The sequence below is a fragment of the Dipodomys spectabilis genome, unplaced genomic scaffold (assembly GCF_019054845.1).
Source record: "Dipodomys spectabilis isolate Male_0828 unplaced genomic scaffold, ASM1905484v1 ptg000234l, whole genome shotgun sequence".
Taxonomy (NCBI): domain Eukaryota; kingdom Metazoa; phylum Chordata; class Mammalia; order Rodentia; family Heteromyidae; genus Dipodomys; species Dipodomys spectabilis.
Genome location: NW_024870911.1, coordinates 1481020 through 1505707, shown reverse-complemented (window position 1 = coordinate 1505707; position 24688 = coordinate 1481020). Strand labels below are relative to the sequence as shown.

Genomic DNA, 24688 nt, shown 5'->3' with positions numbered 1-24688 from the left:
GCAACACACAAACAAAACTTTATTACCAAGTCATGGGAGTTTTTTGTGGGAGTAACATGTATTTGATTGAGGATTAAGAGGAAAGAGCTATTTTCCAGTTTCTCTTTATCTTTGTAGACATAAAATAAATGAATGGATTTTAAAGGACCTAACAGCCCAACCCCTTTTCCTAAGAGTTGATCACAAATAAATGTAAAGATGAAAGCTCTTGCAAAGCTGAAGAGTAACTAGAGGAATGAGATTAAGAAATTATGTGGGCAATTTACAGTTGCTGACAAAGTGTGTGCATGCATGCATGCACAAATACAGAGTGAATCTAGAAAGAAAAACTCCAGGGATCTGATGAAGTCTTCAGATAAAGGGTTCCAGTTTCAATGAAGACTATGAGATCTTGCAAAGATTTTCAACAGGTTTGCCGGTGGAATATGTTCTGATACAAGGATGTAAGACATTATCCAAGTGTACTGACAAGAATGTTGCTGTCTATTAGACACACAGGATATTATTGAGAGGATATGAACTTTAGAAGACTGATTAGCTTGGGCAGGTGTATGAAAAATAACATATCATGTAAAAGTTAAATGAATCATTTACTAAAAATATGCAGACTAGATTTTTAATTTCCAAACCCCTATTTATGTCTCAAACTATTAAGGATCTACAGTTCTTTGGATAGCAGGTGTAGTTTGAATTCAGATTAAGTTTATAACAGTTGCAATCATAAATCAAGAAATTAGTAGTTTTTGAACACAAAGACAAGGTTTGCAATCAGGTTGAACATAAAGCACACTTCTTCACTCATCAAGAAGTCCTATCATTACTATATTCAGATATTAAAGTTATATTTTTGTTTTTAAAATATAAATTCTTCTAAAATAATATAACCAAATACAGATTTTTGAAATATTTCATTTTGCTTAATTTCTAAAAAAAAAAAAATCAGGGAGAGGATTTCATTAATAGTGTAAGGGAAAAAAATAACCAGTGTTAAAAAAATAAATGAAAATGTAACTTTTATTGAGTATTTTTTTACATGAAAAGCATATTGAAATTAAAGCTATATTATGTTGCATATCCACAATGAAAACCTATGCAGTGGGAATGGTCAAAGCTGCATGTACAATACTGTACTCAATTATCTATCCAGATGTTTTCCCACACTTAGGTTATCTGAATTAGTGATTTTTCAACAAAACAGTGAGCTGCAGCTTTCAAATGATCTTTGCTGGTACCAATGTCTATTTGTTTTCTTAAATTAAAAAAAAAAGCAATAAAAACCTTGTATCGCATAGCCAAATCTTTTAAGAAACAAGTTGATGAAAAGTAACATACATTCAAGAAGGCACCAGAGGGAAAAACAAAACACAAGCACTTAAAATTCAGAATCATTACCACTAACCTTGTAATCTTATTGGAGTGAATGCTAGTTTGTGAACTGAAGGGCAGAAGCTTAAATGTTTTAAGAAAGCCCTATTAATAATGTATATGGAAATACTAACTTGAAATCAGATTTGGAACAGTTTGGTGCACCTGACACACAATTCTTTTCACTTTATTACTGTTATAAATTCCTTAATGCTTCTTTCCTAATGCATAATTACCCAAATTAATATGGCAAGGTACTTTCAAATATATATGTTCTTTCCTTGGACTAGTCAGTATTTGACAGTACCTATTAACTAGATCTAATGTAAGACAATGGCGGAATAATTAGCATAAAAAGTACCTTTGAACTGTTCAGATTAGACAAGCAAGCTAGCTAAAACTGTTCTATGCAACTAACACACTACACAGAATGTACTCTGCTAAGTGGAAGAGTTGGTTCATATCCATTTATTTAAAACTTTAACATAACTATAACTCTATACCACATGATTGCTGAGATAGGTATGAATATTCAATGCAACTCTCACACTGATTTGGGGAGGGGGATGAGAACAGGATTTTAATGGGCTAGGAAATTCAGCTAAACAAAACAAAAAATGTGGGCTAAAGGTTTTCTTACATAATGGTTCAAGTCTTTAATCCCAGAATCAAACAGCCAACTTATATAGATCAAAGAGAAGCTGAACAGCATGGGGGGAGGTGCTTTTGTTGATATACTTGATGAGCAAACTTTGTTGTCCATGTAGCATTACACTTTCAGTTTAATGAACAACAGAATTAAAATTTTTCATCAATAGGATGTCCTTTATTTAGGAGAGCATAATTCCAATGCAAATCTAGCTGTAAGTTTACTGTTACATATTAGGACTCAGATATGAGAAGTGTTAACAAAAAGTTCTGATTCTTGGATGCTAATTCTTTCTAATTTAACATATTCTCTCTAAGAAAAAGCTGGTGTGTTCTGGTTCATATATTACAAAAATGAAAACACCTAAATATTAGAACAAATTAGCAAAATGATGAGTGCCAGCATTACCTGAAACTTACTAGTCACTAACTCAAAAAATCACAAAACTGAAAAAAAAAAAAAGCAAAGGAAGACTATCAACATGAAGGTTAAAGACATTAGATTAATTGATCTAATTGATTAAAAGATCTTCAATGTTTTTTCTTATGGTGTACAGCATGTGTCTTTGTATTACCCTAATTCACATTGTTTTCAACAAAGTATATGGACCCAAAATTTTACCATTTGATGTCTAGCTACAAAAATCCAGACTGCTCCAAAAAAGATAAACCACATATAACTGAGGTAGGTTTTCCACCTTAAGAATATATTGCTTCTTACCACAATTAAGCAAATTTTAAATTATGGAAATAAAAGACTACAGTGCTTCATTAATACTTAATTTTCTACATTTTAATATACTTGGACACGTGTGACAGTGCTAATCTACTATTATTTAAAAGTACACGTCCCAACTCCTTCCCCTTCCCTCCAATGGTAAATGTATTATAATGAAATAATAAAGAACTCTAGAAAAATGAAATAAAAATTGTAATAACTTTAAGGTGGTCCGTATCAGCAGCAGAGATAAACTTAATTTTGAAAATGTTGTAACTTTGGATGTGCTTTATTTTGCCACAAATCACAAGGAGTTATGAGAAATAATATTAATAGGACTGGATTTCACAAAATGTATTTTATTAACAATAAGCATGTTTCCTATGACAGTACACATGTACTTAGACTACCTGCTTAACACTTCCCCTAAAACTTATAAATATTTATTTGTAAATATTTAATTTATTGGTGAGAAAACTTTGTTGCCTTTGAGTATTGCTATGGTACAGGGCTTTGAACTTAGGGCTTCTCACTCTTGCCTAGCTATTTCACTGAAGGCTAAGGTTCTGCCGCTCGAGCCAAGTCTACTTCCAGCTTTTTGCTGATTAATTGGAGATAAGGATCTCACTGACTTTCGTGACAGGGAGGGCTTCAAAAGTGGATCCTCCAATCTCAGCTTCCCCAGTAAACAGGATTACAGGTGTGAGCCACCATCACCTACCTCTTTATATATTTAAAGGGAGAAACTGTAGTAAGTCCTACTTCAGTGTAAAACTCCTACATGAAATAAACACACATTTTAGAAGTGGGGAAGTGCACCCTTGTGAAATGCGTTGCCTAAATCGTGAGGCTCCTGTATCTGCACTGGGAGTCATTACACCAAAAAAGCAAAAACCATTCCTGAAAATACTAGAGAGAAAAATTTTAAAACATCTCAAGCTTTAGAAGCATTCATAACCAGTACAATTTTTTTAAGTGAAATAAAATGTGCCTTTATCTACATAGGAACTAAACAGAAAACTGAAACTAATTCTTTCACTAATATATTAAGGTAGGATATTGCCAGCATTTTCACATCTGCAGAGTTGATAAAGATCTGAGCAATGGAGACCTTTCTGCCACATACCTAAAAATGACTGAAGAGATGAGTACCACATAGCCCAGTAGTGATTGAGCCTGGCAGATACCGTAGCAATGTGGGCAGCTGATCACTGTTATGCTGGGCAAGTCTCCAAGAAGGAAGCTGTTCTTCACTAATTCTTGTAGCTGTATCAAATTTCATGAGCTAACACTGAACTTCATGTGAGCAGCAAGCATATATATAGATGTACAAAAACTGCCCTCGGGCAGGGTGTGGGGACCCTAGGTTAATTATTACTTTAAAGGAAGAAAATACTGGTAGCTAATTTGTCAATTACAGGACCTTAAATGGAAAATACACAACAGCAACTGATTCCAAAACTACATTACACTAAAAATCAGATGAGCCTTAAAAAGTCTATAGAGTTCAGGTCTCAATCTAAATCTACTTAAGAGTTAGAGCCAGGGATTCTTTTTAAAACTGCTCAAGTGATTCTGATCATTGGTTAATTTTGATACTTCTAACTGCAGATATATTTAGAATTTAAAAGCTGATATTTATTATTCAATTTTTCCCCATTGTCTTCCATTCCCTAATTTTCTAATGGTGAATAAGTAAGTTTGGCAAGTGAAGTAAAATGAGACAGTAGGGCACCCTAAATGGGCTCTCCTATGTTCAAGCTACATCTATCTGTGCTTTATTAGATAAAACGACATTAGTATTGCTGCTTGATTCAACTGCAGAAAGACATTTCTTCATGTTAATACATATTAAGGAAGGGGAGGTTCTTACTCAATATGAAAATATAATATGAAAAAACTCTAGGTACTAAGGATATTTAATAAAAGGTAATTCCTCCAAAAAATAACTTTTTAAAAAAAGTTTTCAGTGTTAGGAAAAAAAATTCCTTAAATCTGGGATAGGGGAATATTCACTCATATAAAAACAGTATCACAGTGTTTTTCCAGTTTAGAAATTAGGCAAAGTATTTTGATACTACTTCTGCTTACATACTGTTCTGTTAATATATGTATAAATGTCTTCAATGTGGACAAATACATGGTTCTAATATTCTAGCATCTGCTAGAAAAAGCATGGGTTTCCTTCTCAAAAACTGTCAACTGTACACAAGTTTGAAGCCTGAAGAATGAGTAACTTTCTAAATCACCCATATTTAATAATAAACCTTGAAACAATAAAGTAGTACCTACATAAGAAATTACATAGGAAAAATTACAACTGTTTCTTAGGAATTAAAGTAATGTAACAAGTTTCAATATTCAAAAACAAAATAGTAAATTTTCATTTACTACAGCATAATTCAAGTATTCTCTTAAGTTTGTATTTAACTGACTAGAACATATTGACTTTTAAAAACTGCTTTCCTCTACAAGATTACTGTTATACAAAGTAGTGCTTCTGTTACTACTCTAAATCACTTAGAACAAGAGAAAAGAACAAATGACAGTAGACAAATAGCTTTATGAACGAATCTTCAACATGTAAAAGGTTGCAACATCAGTAATAAGGCATTGGTAAGTAATTTCCCCAAAGAATGTGAATTCATGTAAACAAAGACTACAATATATTCCTTTATGGAGAAAATACACTAGCATAGATACAATATATTCAAACAACTGTGACTTTAAAACATATATTATTTGAATACCACACAAAACCAAGAAGCATTACCTATCATTGTAATAACTGAAAGATGTTACTTATTCATGAAATAAAAGATTTTTTAACTCATAATGAAAAGAAGAAGTTTTGAAAATAAACATCCATTCATTTTCTAAAAATAAATATACAGTTATTTTAATGTACTGTAACACAGGAGTATTACACTAGCATTAACTGTAACATTCAATCAGTAGTTTTAAAGGATTTTTTCCACAAAGAGCCTTGAATCTTCTACCTCGTCAGCTGCCCAACAACTTTCAAAAGAGTTTTATTTTCCTGCTTTAGCTGTTCATTTTCATCTTCTATGTCATCTAGGTCCTTTAAGGAAAAAAAAGAAAAACAGTACTTTTAAAAAACTTATGGACATTTTAAAACATTTTTTAAAATTCACATTTAAAAATCTTTCATTTAGGGCTCAGTGGTAGCGCGCTTGCCTTGTATGCCTGAGGCCCTGGGTTCGATTCCTCAGCACCACATAAGCAAAAAAGAAAAAACCTGGAAGTGGCACTGTGACTCAAGTGGTAGAGTGCTAGCCTTGAGCTGAAGAGCTGAGGGACAGTGCCCAGGCCCAGAGTTCAGGTCCCATGACCGGACCCCCCCAAAAAAAATCTTTCATTTAATCAACTAATTTTAAAATAAGGGTAAGTTTTGAAGGTAACTTTCAATGGAAGATGTCCAACCTAAAGCAAGCATCTATTAGTTGATTTTTCATTGTTATCATAAAGATTTCAGGGCTAATTCTTGCCAGATTTTTCAGTTTTTCAAATGAGAGCCACAAACTGGGATTTTGAAATTATTAAAAAATTACTTATAATGATGGGAAATTATGAATTTCCCATATAAGTATTATAAGTAATTTGTCAATTTTTTTTTTGAAAAATAAACTTTATTTCCCCTTCCCCAAGTTTATGTTAACCAGCACAAATAAGGGTCAGAGGCAGGATTCAGTGGTAAGAGAGCCTTTCTGGAAAGTGAGAGGCACCGAGAAACCTCAATACTGGGGAGAAAAAGCTGAATTCTAACACAAATGGAGAACTGCTTTGTAATGAACCAAAAGGAAAGACCATATCTGATGTCAAGCACTGGCTCACCATATGTGACTGTCTATGGCCTAGAGTAAGTTATAAACTGAAAGCTTCACTGTCTTCGTTTATAAGTTGTAATTATAGCCTTTGAGCTTTACTAGAACAAATTTACATGTTTAATTTTATTATTTTAGTGGTGCTGGGGTAGGGTACATGCAAGTACTTCACCATCTAATTCTTTTATAGTTATAGTTAAGACTGGTTTGGGGGTCTGTGCTTTTCTACCCTGAAGCAAACTTAATTCTGTCTTCCATCTTATATAAAATCCTATAATAGGGCTGGGAAGGTGGCTCAGTGGTAGAGCGCTTGCCTTGCATGCTCGAGGCCCTGGGTTCGATTCCTCAGCACCACATAAGCAAAAAGAAAAAAGCCGGAAGTGGCACTGTGGCTCAAGTGGTAGAGCTCTAGCCTTGAGCTGAAGAGCTGAGGGACAGCGCCCAGGCCCAGAGTTCAGGCCCCATGACCGGACCCAAAAAAAAAAATCCTATAATAAAGCCAGGTTTGGGGATATTTTTCTTATCACCATTGTTTATATGGCCTAGTACTTTAAACAGGAAGTAAGCTCTGGGGCTAAAGACACACATAAGAGCTACAAAAAGCAGTAAGTAGAGCTTGGGACCTACCGCTCAAGTTAGAAATACATATAGTACAAGGAAGAAGTGATGGAAATATACACAAAGATAGCTGGAATTTCTTTTAGTGATAAAGTACCAATTTTTTTATTAATGTAATTCTTTCCCAATCTCCTTTTATATTGGTAGTGGACAAGCTGCCTAAACCTCCAGACTTTTTTTTGTTGGTGGTGGTGTGATTGTAGGGTCTGAACTTAGGGCCTGGGTATTATCACTGAGCTTTATCACTCTACCCACAGTGTCATTTTCACTTTTACTGGAGCTAAGAGTCTCATGGACTTTCCAGCCCAGGCTTGCTTTGAACTGCAATCTTTAAGATCTCAGCCTCCTGAGTAGCTAGGATTACAGGTGTGAGCCACTGGTGCCCAGTTAAACCTCTAAACTTTTAAGAAAAAAACAGAACAAATTCACTAGTCAACCCCGCAAGGAACAAAAATTGAGTTAAACTAGTCATTGCCTAAATGAAATAAAGTTATGGAATAAAATATAATTCTCACCACAAATTACTCTCTCATTAAAGAACTGGAAAATACAATTAAATAATTTCTTCATAAATATGCACTCTCATGTCATTGCTAAAAGGAGACTTTGTAATTAAAATATGTAAAATACTTACTCTGTTTAATAAATCGATTTCTTCTTTGAGTTTTCCAATCATTTCTTCTTTATCTTGCATCAATCTCACAAGTCTTAGGTTTTCTTGCCTTTCTCTTAGTACTTCCTGGTAGATACAATTACAAAGCATTAATAGGGAAGTAACTTGCTTATTCATTCATTAATTCAGCTAGCTATTGTGCTAGCACTGGTGCTGGAATTCAAGACCTTGTGCTCTCATTCAGCTTTTCTGCTTACATTGTGCTTTCTTGAGTCACTTCCTCGATCCTCAGATCCCAGTCCTAGTCTCTTGAGTATCTAAGAATATAGGCGTGAGCCTCCTCCTTGAACTCAGGGCTTGGATAGTCTTTGAGAATTTTTTTGTTCAAGGTTAGTATTCTACCACTTAAAACAACAGATCCCCTTCCAGAGTTTTGTGATTTCCTTGGAGGTAACAGTCTCACAAACTTTTCTGCCCACGCTGACTTTGAACCCCAATCATCAGACTCAACCACGGGAGTAGTTAAGATTATACCACCAACACTCGGCTTGCAAAGGGATTGTTTTTGTTTTGTTGTTTAGAACAATACCTTTTACAAAATTGTATTTGTAATGCAGGGCCCGAGGCTGAGAGCCACCAGAGAGCAAGAGACAGGCAGAGCTGAAAGGTCTGGGTGGCCAGGATTTCACTTCTTTTCTACTGGCCCTCAGAGAAAGTGGCTATTCAAATCAATCAATTGCAGGCAACTACTGGCAATTAAATTCCAATTCCTCTATTCCAGAAGACTTCTGAGGAACCCCCCCTGAACACTACACAGAACCTTGTGTGTGTTCTCTAAAGTTTTAAATTTAAATGCACAAAGCAGGAATGTTTGTTAAAGCACAGACATGACTTAAAAATAATTAACATAAAAAGAAATTTCAAAAATTAAATCTCTACTTAAAACAGTTTCGTAAAATACTTACTCACCAAATAATTCAGTATCTATGAGACTATAGCTAATATTTATTTGAATTGTTCTTGCCAGCTCTGACTTCTAAACTTTTCAAAACTCTCAACATATTAAAGGTAACATATAGCAGAATGAGACTATCATCAAATGTATTAAGGAACACAAGATCTCTTTCATTCCTCAAGTTTTAACTTCCTAAGAACTGGACAGAACCAGTGAATACCAAGTTGCTATATATCTTAAACTAAATACATAAGTGATGGTTGTAAGTAGCTGCTAATTATAGCAGGGTGCCTGTGGCTCATGTGTATAATTCCAGCTACTTGGAAGGCTAAGATTGGGAGGACTGCAGCCTGAGGCCAGACCAGTTAGAAAAGTCTACAAGACTCCATTCTCTATGGAGGGAAGATGGACATGGTGAAACAGACCTCTGATCCCAGCAATCACAGGATTAAAGCTCAAGCATGTGCTTATTGCTTGGGCAAGAACCAAGCCCTATCAAAAAACTAACCACCAGAAAACAGAACTGGGGCCAAAGCTGAAACAGTAGAGCTCCTGCCTAGCAAACATGAGACCAATACACAGTATTGGCCAATACCCAATGAGTTCAATACCCAGTATTGTCAAAATTCATCAACAACAGCAAGTCTGATATTACTAGATGGAAATACCAGTCAATCTTTCATTATCACTACCCATTCTCTACCATTTTCTATTTATTTTCTATCTCACAGATGTTATTAAACAGAAAAAAAAATCCTTATGATACATTCACCTTACAAATCTTGAATAACTCATAATTCATACCTTTTCAAGATCTTCAATTTTCTTTTCCAGTGTGCTACTTGACACCAAATTACTTGCAACAGTTGCATCTCTGTTATATCTACCTCTATCTGTTCTGGTATATCTACTTGAAACTTCATCTTCTGAGGCAGTGGTTGTGCTATGCAAAGAAAAAGACACATTTTATAAAATCTTTAATAGTGTCAGGGATATTTTCTATTCAATCTTAAACAACATTTCCAGAGGATATATTGGTATAACAGCTTATTTACCATTGTATGGACTAATCATCATTCTAACTCAAGGAAAATTTAAAAGAAGCATTGATTCTTCTAACTGGGAATCTACTAAGTAACTGTGAGATATCAGACCTTGTTCTAGGTATTGAATATGTTAATAGCAAGCACAGGCTCGAACTTTATATAGAGCTTTCGGTTTACTGCCAGGCACTGATGGCTCATGCCTGTAATCTTAGCTACTTAAGAGGCTGAAATCTGAGGATCATGGTTTGAAGCCAGCCTGGGCAGGAAAGTCCTAAGATTCATCTTCAATTAAGCACACACACACACACAAAAAGCCAGAAGTGGCTCAAGTGGCAGAGAGCTAGCTTTGAGTTTGTCTTTAAAAAAAAAAAAGAGCTGGGAAGGTGGCTCAGTGGCAGAACAATTGCCTTGCATGCATGAGGCCCTGGGTTCAATTCCTCAGCACCACATAAGCAAAAAGAAAAAAGCCAGAAGTGGCGCTGCGGCTCAAGTGGTAGAACACTAGCCTTGAGCTGAAGAGCTGAGGGACAGCGCCCAGACCCAGACAGAGTTCAGGTCCCACAACCAGACCCCCCTTCCCCCCCCCCCAAAAAAAAGCTCAAGGGGCTAGGAATATGGCTTAGTGGTAGAGTGTTTGCCTAGCTAGCATGAAGCCCTGGGATCAATGCCTCAGTACCACATAAACAGAAAAAGAAGAAGTGGCTGTAGCTCAAGTAGTAGAGTGCCAGCCTTGAGCAAAAGCAGCTCAGAGACAGTGCCCAGGCCTTGAGTTCAAGCCCTTGAATCTGTACCAAATAAGTAAATAAATAAATAAATACATACATACATATAGAGTTTTCATTTACTATAATACAGCATATAACCCCTTCACAGTAAGACAAAGCAGAATCTGTAAGAACTCTAATTTACATATACTGAATTAATAGCATGTATGTATGTATGTGAGCATATATCTATATCTATATATCAATAAATGTTAACAAACAAGTTTACCTCTTGTTTGCTATATCATTTACTACGACTAAAACATTATCTTAGAATTGTGTAGCTTTGGATAACACACATTAATTATCTCAAAGTTTCTTCTGTTCAAGAGTTCAGAGGCAGCCTACCTGGATGATTGTGATTAAGGAGCTTTAAGTCAAGGTGTTGGTCAGGTCAGTGCTACAGCCATGGGAAGGCTTGATTTCCGGGCTAGAAAATCTGCATTCAAGCTCACTTGTGACTGACAGCTCAAGTGCTCAGTTCCTCACTGGCTACTGGTAGAAGCCCTACAGGGTCCTTCCATTTGGGTAATTTTCCATATGGCAATTGACTTTTGCAGAGATAAAGTGACAGAGCAAGCAGGGGAGAAGCTGAAATCATAACCCAATCTTACTAGTGACAAGATATTCCATCTGCCTTATTTTATTAGCCATGCATAATAACCTTGGTACAATGAGAGAGGACATTCTCCCAAGTGGAAATACAAGGAAGTAGGCCTCTTGGGGCCATCTTGAAGCCTGGCTACCACATTTGTTAATTTATCAATCTAGGGTATACTGACGATGACTCAGATGGGATAAATATGAATCTAAACTACTTGCTTTAAGCTACTTGCATGCAGAGGAACCAGTCCCATAAAACTATGTTAACAGGAACAAGATGAGAATTTTTACAGGAATTTCAGAAAACTTCACCATATTCCTTTTAATCAAAAATGCAGAAAAATATGCTTTTCAATATTGTCTTCAATCTTTCATAGACAGCTACTGAATTATTTTGTCTAAAACAATCACAGTAAAATCTAAAGAAACTTTTGAAGAAAAAAGTAAATTTCTGATTTTTAAAATTTCCTTCCTATAGATTCATTTTATTAAAAATTAAAGCTTTCAAACATATCATTTCTGATTATAACTTTTTCAAATATGTATCGCCAATGTCATAAGCTATTTGTTGACTATTGTTACTGCATTATGGAACCCAAACTACCTATATAGAAGCTTTCACACAGATTTTTAACATATTATGGACCTTATCAGCCACGGAAAAACATCAGACATGCCTTCCCTTCATAAAAGGCTAAATCAAGGAAGAAAGAAGGAAAGAAGGAAAGAAAGAAAGAAAGAGGGGGGAGGGAGGGAGGAAGGAGGGAGAGAGGGAAAGAAAGAAAGAAAGAAAAAGAGGAAAATAAAAGAAATGAAAAAGAAGTAATCTATAAGCCAAATAAATCTGATTCACATATTTAAAGAGCTAAGGGACAATGCCCAGGCCCAGAGTTCAAACTCCATGACACACAAAAAAAAAAAAAAAAAAAAAAGAGCTGGCAACCAAAGTAGTTTCTTATCTTGTAAAAACAATAAACACTAAGAGTTTAACCCCAAGTTCAAATAGTCTCCACTGAAATTTTCCCTTTGAGAACCAATGTATAACTTAGCACAGGACAGTGGATTAGCCTCAACTGATAAGTTCAAGACTGAAACTATCATTTAATGTTTTTGAAATCTAAAATTTAATGCATTAGTGAATAGTACACATTTGTAGTGAACTGTTAATTCAGCTGATAGAGTACAGGTACTGTGTAGTTTATCTGACACAGCATTTTCTTATTTCTCTGTGAGAAAAATAGGACATTGGTCTTATTTCCAGCCCAAGTATTGTCTCTTTCTGTGCATAATTAGAATATATGACTTATACAATTATAACCTCTTTGTACAACTACTTAATAAAATATAAAACAGAATACATTTTGTCAATGTAAAACTTCAAATCACATTTGTTAATACTGTGGCCAATTAAAAATGTATGTGCTTTACAACAAGCTGTGTTTATCAGCAATGAAACTGAAAAACGTTATTATTCATCATTTTTATGACAATAAAATAATGTATTCTATTCTGAGAGAACTTTGTCGGAGATTTAGTCTTCTTTATTACTATCCTGTTCTTATTGCGTAAACCTATGGTGTTGCTGGAAACTGGTATCCAAATTACCTTCTTTGCTACAGACTTATCCAGGGTTTGCAGGCAAACTCTTGTTATTTATTGTATGTGGCTTCTCAATGTTGACAACTTTGTTCAAGAGACTTTGTAAGAAAATAATAAATTACTAACAAATATGTGAAATCCTAAATATCTGCTTCCATCAGCTAAAGGAATAGTCTTTCTTTCAAATAGTAAATTTGGTTCTGGTTTATTTATACATGTAAAAGCCACTCAAATTCTAACTATTGTTTCACTAGCTAGTCTCTACTCACAAGTAAACCACTATGATTTTAACTCTTCTCCACAGATTGTAGTCAAATCAGACTTTCAATATATTGAGAGTAAATACTTCTCAACTGAATTAGCACCAACTGTAGTGCCTTTGAAATGACTTCACTGCCACCATTTAATGTACTGCTTACTTTCTTTGTTTTTATTGTGAAAATACTGTACAGAGGGGTTACAATTACATGGGCAAGATAATGAGTACATTTCTTATCAAGCATTGTAGCCTCCTCCTTTGTTTCCCCTTCCCATCCCCCATTCTCCCCCTACATCCCCTCACCCAACCCTCCTCCCCCCCCACCAAAGTTGTAAAGTTCGTTTTCGACATAATGACTTGTACGTCTCATTATTGCAATGGGTCCACCTGTATCCCTATTTAAACGATTTGTTTTTGCCCTTCATAGTCAGAAAAGGTGTACCTTTTTGTGTCAAAAAGACCAATAGTTTGCTTTTTCATTAGTAAACTAGGATTAAAAGACATAATATAAATTTTATTTCCAAGATTTAGACAATATTTATAAATTAAAATTTAAAAAGAATGAAAACAATTGTTTTTACTTTTTGCTTTTTTATCATTTAATTTAGCTATGTTGAGTTTTAATTCATTTCATGTATAGAAAAAAATAAATCTAAGTAAAATTATAACAAGATTTTAAGCAAAATGAATTACATCTCCTTTGCTCCTTATGAACTCTGAGTACAAATAGTTAACATATAATACCCTATGCAGTGGGCATGACTAGCATGCAACTCACCAGCACTTGAACCAGCATATACTGTCTTCCCAAATAAGCCCATGGATTTGCAGGGGAGGATGACAATCTGAAATGCCATTGGGTTTCTACACGCTTCCTCTAGTTTTCTACTGAGCTTGTCATGGATTGTGACAATAGTTCAAGGACCACATTATGAATAGCACTATGCTAGAAAATGTTTACACTTAACGAAGCAGTAAGAATGTGCAAATATCTAAAACTAAGAGTATGTGGCTCATTTGAGAAACAGAAAAGCCCAATATGGCTAAAGCATGAAATGTAAACACAAGAAAGATAAGATAAGAGGCTGGACAAGCAAGCAGGAAACATGAAAGTTATTTTATGGAAGAATTTAATGGTCTCCAACCTTTGTTTATGTATATACCTATGTTGGGACTACATTTACTTATATACACTTTATGAGATTTACAAGGATTATATAAAAAGAATACACTTTAGGTATATAGCAAAAAACAGAACATGAACAGAGACAAATTATCGTTTTATTTATAGTACCGAATTTTTAAAAAAGAAAGTATAATTGATTGTGCTTCTATATTTCTGAAATCCTACTTTAACAATTTGTGATACAGAAGACTAGATGGCTGCTAGTCTGTATTTATGGTTGGTTACAAACTATCACACAAATAGCTTGGCTATCAGAGGTCCTTACAATAAGACTTGGAATTTTTTTTTTTTTTGGGTCTGGTCGTGGGGCTTGAATTCTGGGCCTGAGTGCTGTCCCTCAGCTCTTCAGCTCAAGGCTAGCACTCTACCACTTGAGCCACAGTGCCACTTCCGGCTTTTTTTTTCCTGCTTATGTGGTGCTGAGGAATCGAACCCAGGGCCTCATGCATGCAAGGCAAGCACTCTACCACTGAGCCACCTTCCCAGCCCAGACTTGGAATTTTTTACTTAACATTTCAATATCATTTTTTAAATATTGAAACTGAAGTCAGTGGAATAAAGTATCTACTACAAACAGAACAAAAAAAGAAAGAATAAAGTCTAGGAAAGATGGTTAGGTAATATCCACACATAAAAAGTAGATATCAGAAAGGAAGAACTATAAAGAAGTAGATACTAGAAAAGAAATGACAGTAAGAAAATCAAGAGTAAGGTATCAGCGAGGTCATCTCATATTGCAGAAAAGCACCAAAACTTCTTAAAGAATCTTTTACATTAAAAAAAAAAAAAGCTCAGTTTCTTCATAAACTACAAGATATTCAGGCAGAAACTCTAATGCTGTCAAGTACCACTTACAAACAAAACACTCAAATACATTTGTCTTTTAGTGGTTCTGTAGCTGCTTAAGGAACAAGAATGAACTGCATTTTGAAAGTGGCTGGATGATCCAAGATGACTGAGTCGAGAGGCCCAGCACTCATGTCCCCTATAGAACAACCAGGACAACAAATGTCCTGGTTTCAGGAAGGGAACTGAGGAAGAACACCATATGTCAATAAGGGAGTGACACAAACTGTACAGGAATCAGAGTCTTGACACAGCAGCATAGAGAGAGGAACAAAACTTACCACAAATGTGACCCTGCCCACCAGCCAAGGCCAATTCCACATCACCAAGACAAGGCAAACAAGACATCACAGATCTCTGTCCACACCACGTAGTAGGAGAGGTTCCATAGCTCTCACTGGCTTTGATCCCAATCTGGAGAACTACCTGATGTTTCTGACTGTTTTGTTCTGGAGAAGTAACTCACTTTGGGCCCCACGTTGAGGACAGAGCCATGGCCAAAGTTCATTCTGCCAAGGGACTGCAGCCACTGCATCTTCACCTCCCTGGAGTCTCACAAGCATCCCAACAGCTCTAACACTGGACTGCCACCTCATGACTGCAGCTACTCACCTACACAACTATGATGTCAGAACACAAGCCTGAGAGCACCCTGAACTTTAGGACAACTAATGCATTCAGCCTGAGGCTCCATCTCCAGCTCACTACTTCAATGCTTTTGGTCTCAGTGCCTCAGCTACAGTTGCCATCATCAGCTTTCCTCTGTGAAGTCCAGGGAAACTCTGGGACTCAGCAGTATGACTGCCACACTATGAGAGATCCCACCACTATTGCAGCATTCACCTCACAGGGCCTACGAACCCACTCTACCAAAACCTGGAGCATCGTGAGAGGCCCTCACGACTCCAGCCAGCATCCACTTCTGCAGATACCTGCCTTAAAAATTTTACAGATCCTTCACAACAGGCTTGTCAGTATATAAAAAAGGCACCATTACGCAAGGGTAAATGCAAGACGTAATTATTACTGGAAAATAAAAATACTGCTTTATTCCCAGTACATATTAGGTATGAAAGAAGTACTATCATAATGATGAAGAACTGGTTACTTGGCTTTACTGCCAAGTCAAACAGTTTATCCAAAAAATAAAAAAGTTTTTTAACCTATTTTGTAGCCCAGATATGCAAAATGGAAAATATTCAAAATAAAAAGCTGTTTTATTAACTCCAAAAAGATTGTAATGTTCTACTTAGGAATGTTAACACAAATCTCTAATTAAGATCCCAACAGAATCTTCCTCCATTTGCCCTCAGCTACAACAATATTAATTATAATGTTCAGAAAAGGGAAAATCATAGCCAGTATCACTAAAGGTAAATACCATCTTTTACTGGAAGATTCCCCCCCTTCTGAGTATTTCACATCTTCTCTGGAAAGATGAGTGCTGTGTTGGAGAAAATAACACTGTTATTCTAAAACTATCATGAGAGTGAGGTTGGCAGCACTAAGATTACAGCTAGAGGAATTTTCTGATAATATAGACATTTTAAAGCTTAGCAATTAATAGAAATACAAGACTCCTGGGTACAATCCCACTTTAAGAATGGATATCAAATATTCAGAAGCATAGGATGTGATTTCCTACATGACCCAACAAGGGCATGGGTAGTCTCCATATTTTTAGCATCTCTTACTACCTTGCCCTCCCACTCCTCAGTGTAGCTCATGCTGTCTAAAGGGTTCTCTCTTTTCTTCTTCCAATTAGACACACACACACACACACAAAACCAATTACTAGCAATCAGAACCAAGTCTCCAACTCTAATAAAAATGATATATGCTATGCAGAAATATAAAAATAAGCTTTATCAGTAACCCTATCCACCCAGAAAAAATGACAATCCTTTTTAAAACGTATTAATAGGTTCCTAACTTTTCTGGATCACAGAAATCTTCAAAAATCTCAGTGAAAAAAGAGATCTCCCAGGAAAACATTATTTTTCCTTTTTTATTCTTTTGTCAGATGTGGGACTTGAACTCAGGACATGAACACAGGCCCTGAACCTCTTTGTGCTCAAGGCTAGAGTTTGAGCTATAGCATCACTTCTGGTTTTTGAGTGGTTAGAGATAAGAGTCTCATAGTTAGAGATAAGAGTCTCTTGGGGAATTTTCTGCCCAGGCTGGCTTCAAACCACAATCCTCAGATTTCAGCATCCTGAGTAGCTAGGATTATAGGCACCTGGCAAGAAAATATTCTTTTTTGTTGTTGTTGTTGTTGGTTGTGGGGCTTGAACTCTAGGCCTGGGCACTGTCCCTCAGCTCTTCAGCTCTAGGTGAGCACTCTACCACTTAAGCCACAATGCCACTTCCAGTTTTCTGGTAGTTAATTGGAGATAAGAGTCTCAAGGGCATTCCTGCCTGGGCTGGCTCTGAATCCATGATCCTCAGATCTCAGCCTCCTGAGTAAGCTAGGATTATAAGCATGAGCCACCAGCACCCAGCTTGAAAATATTGTTTAACAGAATCTTAGTGGCACATGACATTAGATCTCAGATTATATATATCATATATAGGCCAAGTCTACAGTAACGTATATATATTTTTTACTTGATAAACTTTTAACACTCTTCTCCCTATTCTACATTTAATGTAAGCAGGTTATAACTTTCTTATGCAATCCTTATTTTTCTATGCCATAATTTTAATAACTACATTTTTACTGTTTACAAGAATATAGCACAGCTTTAAATATGTCTCACTGTTAAAAATTTCAGTTGTTCCATTTACAAGTTATCATTTATGCTCATGTTTGTCATACTAAATATAGGGAATTATCCTTTTTAAAAAATCAAATAGAATAGTTATTTTATCGAAAGTACTTGGCTGCTCAACTATTACTACTTGGGAGTTAGACAAAACAAATTCAGAAAAGAAAACATTCTTCTAAATGTCATTTGTTTTATCCCAGAAAGAATAGCTAAAATTATACAGTATTATTAACTTACCACGAGTCTCTCACACAGGACTTCACAGCTTAGAATGAGTCAATAAATATTTGACATATAATGTCCCTTTTGTTTTGAGGGAAAAACCCTTTAACAAAACAATACAAAAATTTTCTATGTACTAAGAATATATCAGAATCACCAAGTGCCAGTGGCTCATGCCTGTAATCCTAGCTACTCAGGAGGCTGAGATCTGGGGATCACAGTTCAAAGCAGATTGGGCAAGAAACTTTATGAAACTCTTATCTCCTGCCAAACCTGCCAAAAATCTGAAGTAGAATTGTGGCTCAAGTGGTAGAGCGCTAGCCTTGAGCAAAAAAGCTCAAGGACAGTGCCTATACCCTAAGTTCAAGCCCCAAGTCGGGGGGCGGGACCAAAATCTTGTACATGAATGTTTAATACATATTCTCTACTATGTATTACATGCACCTATAACATTTCATATTAGCATAAATAAGTGATGAATGACTAAATAAGATATAGTAGATTTGTGAATTTTCTGATACGCTAAGTGAAGGAACACAGTTACAAAGGACTACATTGTATATGTATGGTTTCACATATATGAAATATCTAGTATAGATAAATCTATAATGACTGAAAGTAGATTATTGCTAAGAGCAATAATTAAGGCCTGACTCTTTAATGAGCAAAGGCTTTCCTTTCATGGTAGGAAAATAAATTCTAGAACTGGATAGTAGTGATGGTTATAGCACTGTGAATACACCTTAAAAAGGTGACTTTTATGATGTTTGAGTTACAACTCATGAAACTCCTTTTAAAAAGGGAATAATAAAAATCATTGTGGGAGGCCTTACACCTATAATGCTAGCTGGAGACCACCCAGGCATGTGAATGCTAAAGTAAGTCTGCCTGAGTTCAAATTCAGTTTCTGCTACTAAGTTTGTAGCACCAAGCAAAATATTCTACCTCTAGAACATCATTTACCTCATCTATCAAAGGAAAGTAAAATTTGTATCTACTTTAAAAAATTACCAGGAAAACTGAGACTGCTATTGAAGTGTCTTAAAACATTATAAGAACCCATTAATCTATGTTTTAGCACATTATAAGCACATGTTTCAGCAACCTTTACAATCTCACCAAGACCAGGAAGTTAACCTTTCTGGTACTATCTATCAATGAACAATTTTTCACAATGACTGCAATTACGTTCCTATATACGTACACATATAAACACTCTGGTGTTTATTCATCACTTAGGTATAATATAATAAATATATTCAAATCCTACCCACAATGTGACTGCACTTATTAATAGGCATTTGAGAGATAATCAGGTTTAGATGAAGTCAGGAAGGTAGAGGTCCCTCCATGATGGGACATCATAAAAAGGACATCAAAAAGCCAGTCTCCAACTTCACTACAGAATAATGCAAGATGGCATTGCATCCCAGGTTTATTTAAGACAGCCCCCATCAAAACCTAGCTGAGTGGAAATATGATCATGACCACCTAATTTTACAAACTGTGAGTAAATTAATTTTGTTGTTCAAACCACCTGTAGCTTTATGGCATTTTCTTAATATAAGTGGAATACTTGTATTTTTTTTTGAAATTTTACTTTTGCATTTATTGAAATGCACACTCATGAGGCATTTGCCTCTCCTCACAGAGAGAAATCTCTTCCATCACAGATCACCTCCTTCTCATTTGTTACAACAGATTTTCTTTTTTCTTTTTTTTTAAATAAGTTTTTTATTGTGAAAATACTATACAGAGGGGTTACAATTACATGAGCAAGGTAATGGGTACATTTCTTATCAAGCACTGTTGCCTCCTCCTTTGTTTTCCCCTACCATCCCTGCCCTCCCATCTCCACAACTACACTCCCCACCCCCCACCTAAATTGTAACAAGTTCATTTTTCAAAATAGCATCTTGTACATCTCATTGTTGCAATGGGTCCACCTGTATCCCTATTTAAACAATTTGTTTTTTCCCTTCCCCCCCCCAAATTATACCAACACCAAATACAGTGAAAACGGGTTATACCGTGGGGGAGAGACATACAAAGCAACAAAAAAAATCACGTGGTACCTTATAAATACATTAGAAACAATAGCAAGCAAGAAAAAAAAAAAAACACTTGTGTCCTTATCTTGGGGTTCATTTCGCTTAACATCATCTTATCTGACCTATTCTGCTTGTCTCAGACATATACTATTACAAATAAGGGAAACCATGGAACCTATGTTTCTTTGGGCCTGGCTTACCTACTTAATTTTTTCCAAGTCTTTTCATTTCCTAACAAATGGGGCAATGTCATTCTTTCTGATGGAGGCATAGAATTTATTGTGTATATATACCACATTTTCTTGATCCATTTATGTACTGAGGGGCATCTGGGTTGGTTCCATATCTCAGCTATGGTAAATAATGCTGCAATAAACATAGTTGTGCTGGTGGCTTTAAATACTTGTATTTTCAAAAGTTGAATATATGAGGTAAAGTGATTCTAAGTTTTTATTTTGCAAAGTTCATCAAACTATGCAAATTCACAGTGTGGGCAGTTTTCAAAAACTGCAGGATAAGTCAGAATAACCTATGGTCAGACAGACATTACATACCTACCTACAATGTAATTTCTCACAATATTAAGGTTTCCTGCTTTTCAAAAAGCTACTTTAAGCAGTTCTACTTACTTAAGTAATGGTCAGACAGACATTATACTCATGTCTACAATATGAGTAACAAATTTAAGATTCTTACCTTTTATATCTGCCTGAAACTGTTCTAGATGATTCCTATGAAGTAAAAATAATGACAAATCAGTTTGCATATGTGCTTAAGTATACAATCACTAATAGACAACTGATAAAGAATATCTAATTTTGAAAGAATCAGCTGAGTGCAATAACTATTACACTTTTTAAAATTCACATCACTTATCAAACAAAACTTGATTGTTTAAAAACTTGGTGTTTAGCTCAAATTAATCACTTATAAATTGTTGTCTAATATGTATTTTAAAAGTTCAGAAAATACTTGGGTAGGCCATCACTTATCAGTGAACTTAAAGCTTTCTAAAATATTCTATATAAACTAAAATTAAATGTATACCTAATTGGTACTCATTTAAAAAAGCATGAGAAAAATGCTAATAATCTCTGAATCTCCCAAATGCAGTAAAACATCTCATCTCTCTCATTCTGATTATATGCAAAATATTTCTGAACATGCTACATCACCCTCCTGACTGAAATGAAGGAAGCAATGAAGGATGGCTTTCTAAACAAGAGCAGCCCTACTGACTTGGGGGTTACTGCTCTACCACCTAAAATACTATGAGCAACCAGGCAACAGGCTTTTCCTTATGCCTGCCAACTACTATTAGTACAAATATGCAGCAAAATTTTAACAAATGCAGAAGTATGAAATGGAAGACAATAAAACTGAGTGTTATTATACTTATTTATTTATAAGTTACTGAAAGTAGATAGCAGACAAGCTTCCAGCTTAGTACATTAATAACAAATTGCATAATAGTATCACGCTATTTCTTTACAGGCTTAAAAAAAAAAATCCAGTCACTTATATAGTGCTTACCTCGCATGCATGAGGCCCTAGGTTGGATTCCTCAGCACCTCATAAGCAGAAAAAAACCAGAAGGGGTGCTGTGGCTCAAGTGATAGGGCACTAGCCTTCAGCTGCAGAGCTGAGGGACAGCGCCCAGGCCCAGAGTTCAGCCCCCACAACTGACAACAACAACAAAATCTCAAAAGCTTTTGTTTCCTTGCTTGTTTTTGAAATAGTGTTTTATCATGTGCTTTAGTCTGGCCTTAAATTTGAAACCCTCCTCCCTTTGTATGGCAAGTGCTGAAATTATATGCAGTCACAAAAATTTCCAAATAAAGGAACTTACCTCTATAAACGTGTATTAATAACTAGTATAAACAACTAATGATAAACTTAATTCACTCTAAATGTGAATTAATCTTCCTGGACTTGTATTTATCTCCTCTTACCACATATAAACTTTGTTCATTGTTTCTGAGTTGCCATTCCAATTTGACACTGCACCTGTAAAGACCATTTTCCTGGGATTTCCTTATTGACAGTACAAGCTTAAATGAGCCAGAATGTTTTATTTAAACTTACACAAAACAGCCTGTGCTCTGCCAACATTTTCTTAGCTCTACAAGGTGTTTTCCTTCCCTTTGAGCAATACAAACTATCCCATTACAGGGATGATTGTTTCAGGAAAAACGTATTTGATATCTGTTGTATAACAGACATTTGAAGTTTTGGGAAGATAAAATTACAGCCTTTGAAATTTGTAAGACCAGGAGTTATACTTTCTACAGGCAGTTTCAGTAGAGTAGGATTTCTCCATTTTTTTCTACATTTGTATTTCCTATAAGTAAACATGAGACAATAAAAACCGTTGGATCTATTACCAAATGACTGATCTATAAACTATTATCTTTAAAAATATAATTCATCCTTATTTTAAAATTAAGAAGAAAAGACTATGTAACTAACTTCTTCAGACCTAAGTAAACGGTAGAGTCACAGGCAACTAAATGTACACAATTCTGAGTTTGATCACATAAAAGACATGATGGATAATTGGTAAAACCTGAATAAGGTCTCAATCAATAGATAGTAACAATGTGTCAGGTTTGATTTCTTTTTTTTTTTAAGAGTTATGATATAGTTACATAGCAGACTTTATTTCTGGAAAATACAGTAAATTTTAGAGAAAATGAAGGCTCAGAGTAGTAATTTACTATCCATTTTTAAAAAGCATTCTGTGTAGTCTTTCAATATGTTGAATAAGCTAACACTAGGGAGAAATGAAAATAATGCCTTCTGAAAATTAATAATCCCCTCTAACAATATAGCATTACCTACACAAACTGATCTGATAGGCTATTTTATAAGTAACAGTATATACTGAGGATTTCAAAAAACCCTTAAAACATTTTTTGTTTTGTTTAGTTTTACAGTACAGTTAAGTTTCACTCTGGAAATCTGACTAAAGAAAAGAAATTCAAACCACATTTATAACAATGCCAATTCAACTATTACTTAAAATAAATTTTAACTACTATTTAAAATAAAAATTCTATGCTACTGAAAACATTAGTTTGGAGTAACAAAAAACTACCTATACTACAAAGACCATTTTAGAAATATCATCAAAATTACTAAGGCATATTTCTTTTCATCCAGCAATTCTAATTCTAGAATTTTGCCCTATAGATTTACACATATGCAATATATATATGTTTATTGTTTCACTGCTGCATTATTCAAGACAGCAAAAAAATTATAAACAACCTTAATGATCAGGTAGTTTAAAAATTATAACTCATCTGCAAAATGGAATGTTCCGCATTTATGAAAATATGGATATCTTTACATATTATTGCAGGAGTCTGCAATACTGAGAAAAAGGGCAAGATGCAAGACATGTTTACAATACCTTCTGACGCACTGAAAACTTATAATAAAAGGGGGAGAAAGGAGGGCAGAAAGAAAGAGTAACCTAGGGTGATTTTGATCAAAATACATTACATACAAGTTGTAAATATTACAATCAAATTCTTTGTACAAGAAATTTATGCTAAGAAAAAATAAGGCCAACTCCTGTGTTAGATCAAGAAAAAGACTGAAAATATTTTAATCTGTCAAAAGAATACTTAAGTGCCAAATTCATACCCCAGTTGTTCTTCATTTTTAAAGACTGACTAGGGAAGTGGCTCAGATTCACAGACTATCTTAAGAAACATACTCCCCTATTCAAAGTATCCTTGAAAACAACCAGTGATGCCAGAATTTATTTTTTCTGCCATATACATGTTCTACTGCTTTTGATTTTGGAGTTGTCAGCAGATATCTATCCTTTATGAGTAATGGAATATGTGAATCAGATAGTAACTGGGATCAAGAGGAAGGTCATCTATGTGTACCAAGCATTTCCTGTTCCCACTTGAACTCTGAGAAACCAATTCGGGTGACCCAGGGGAGCTCCTAAGCCTCACTACGATCCTAAATAAATAGCCAGGCAAAACAGATACTTGACGTCAAGGTCACCAATGAGGGGCACAATCACTAACCCCAATTGCTAATAAAACAAATAAACAAACAAAAACCAGAGTAAGGAAGAGTAGGACTAAGAAAAGATCAGGAAAAACTACAGGAAAGAAGACAAACTAGATGAGGCCCAGATCTTCAGGTTCCTATCAGCTATGTTCAGGGAATTCCATTTTTGTCTATACATTTAGACAAAATATTAAACTCTGGGTAATACTCTCTTTCTTCAGAAAGAAATCAGACCTGTTTCTAAAGCCATTGCCTGATATTGTCTGAGTTTTTTACTGTTTGAGTATCCCAGAGTAAGTACAAAGGCCAAGAACTGTGACTAGATGTGCAAGACATGGTAAATTGTCTCTATTTCAATAAATAAAGCCTTCAACTTACAGGAAATGTTCACTGAAATAAGTCCAGATTAAACTTCAACTTTATGAGACAGAAGACACAAAGATGTTTTGTACTACAATTCATCACAATTATTGTGACTTAGTTGTTAGCTTACAGCACATTAAAATATAGTATTACTTTTTCCCAGAATTGTGATGATTACCATCTA

At 35.1% G+C, this 24688-nt stretch overlaps 1 protein-coding gene across 1 annotated transcript in view; it reads right to left on the bottom strand.

The window, feature by feature from the left end:
* Positions 1–996: 996 nt before the first annotated feature.
* The window catches only part of Pawr (pro-apoptotic WT1 regulator), a 67994-nt gene continuing 44302 nt past the window's right edge, over positions 997–24688 (bottom strand). The window contains exons 4-7 of the mRNA XM_042698811.1: positions 20803–20837; positions 9567–9705; positions 7829–7933; positions 997–5813 (exon numbers count right to left, since the gene is read on the bottom strand). Coding sequence (XP_042554745.1) covers positions 5727–5813; positions 7829–7933; positions 9567–9705; positions 20803–20837 — 366 coding nt within the window. The 3' untranslated portion in view covers positions 997–5726. The remainder of the gene's footprint in view (positions 5814–7828; positions 7934–9566; positions 9706–20802; positions 20838–24688) is intronic.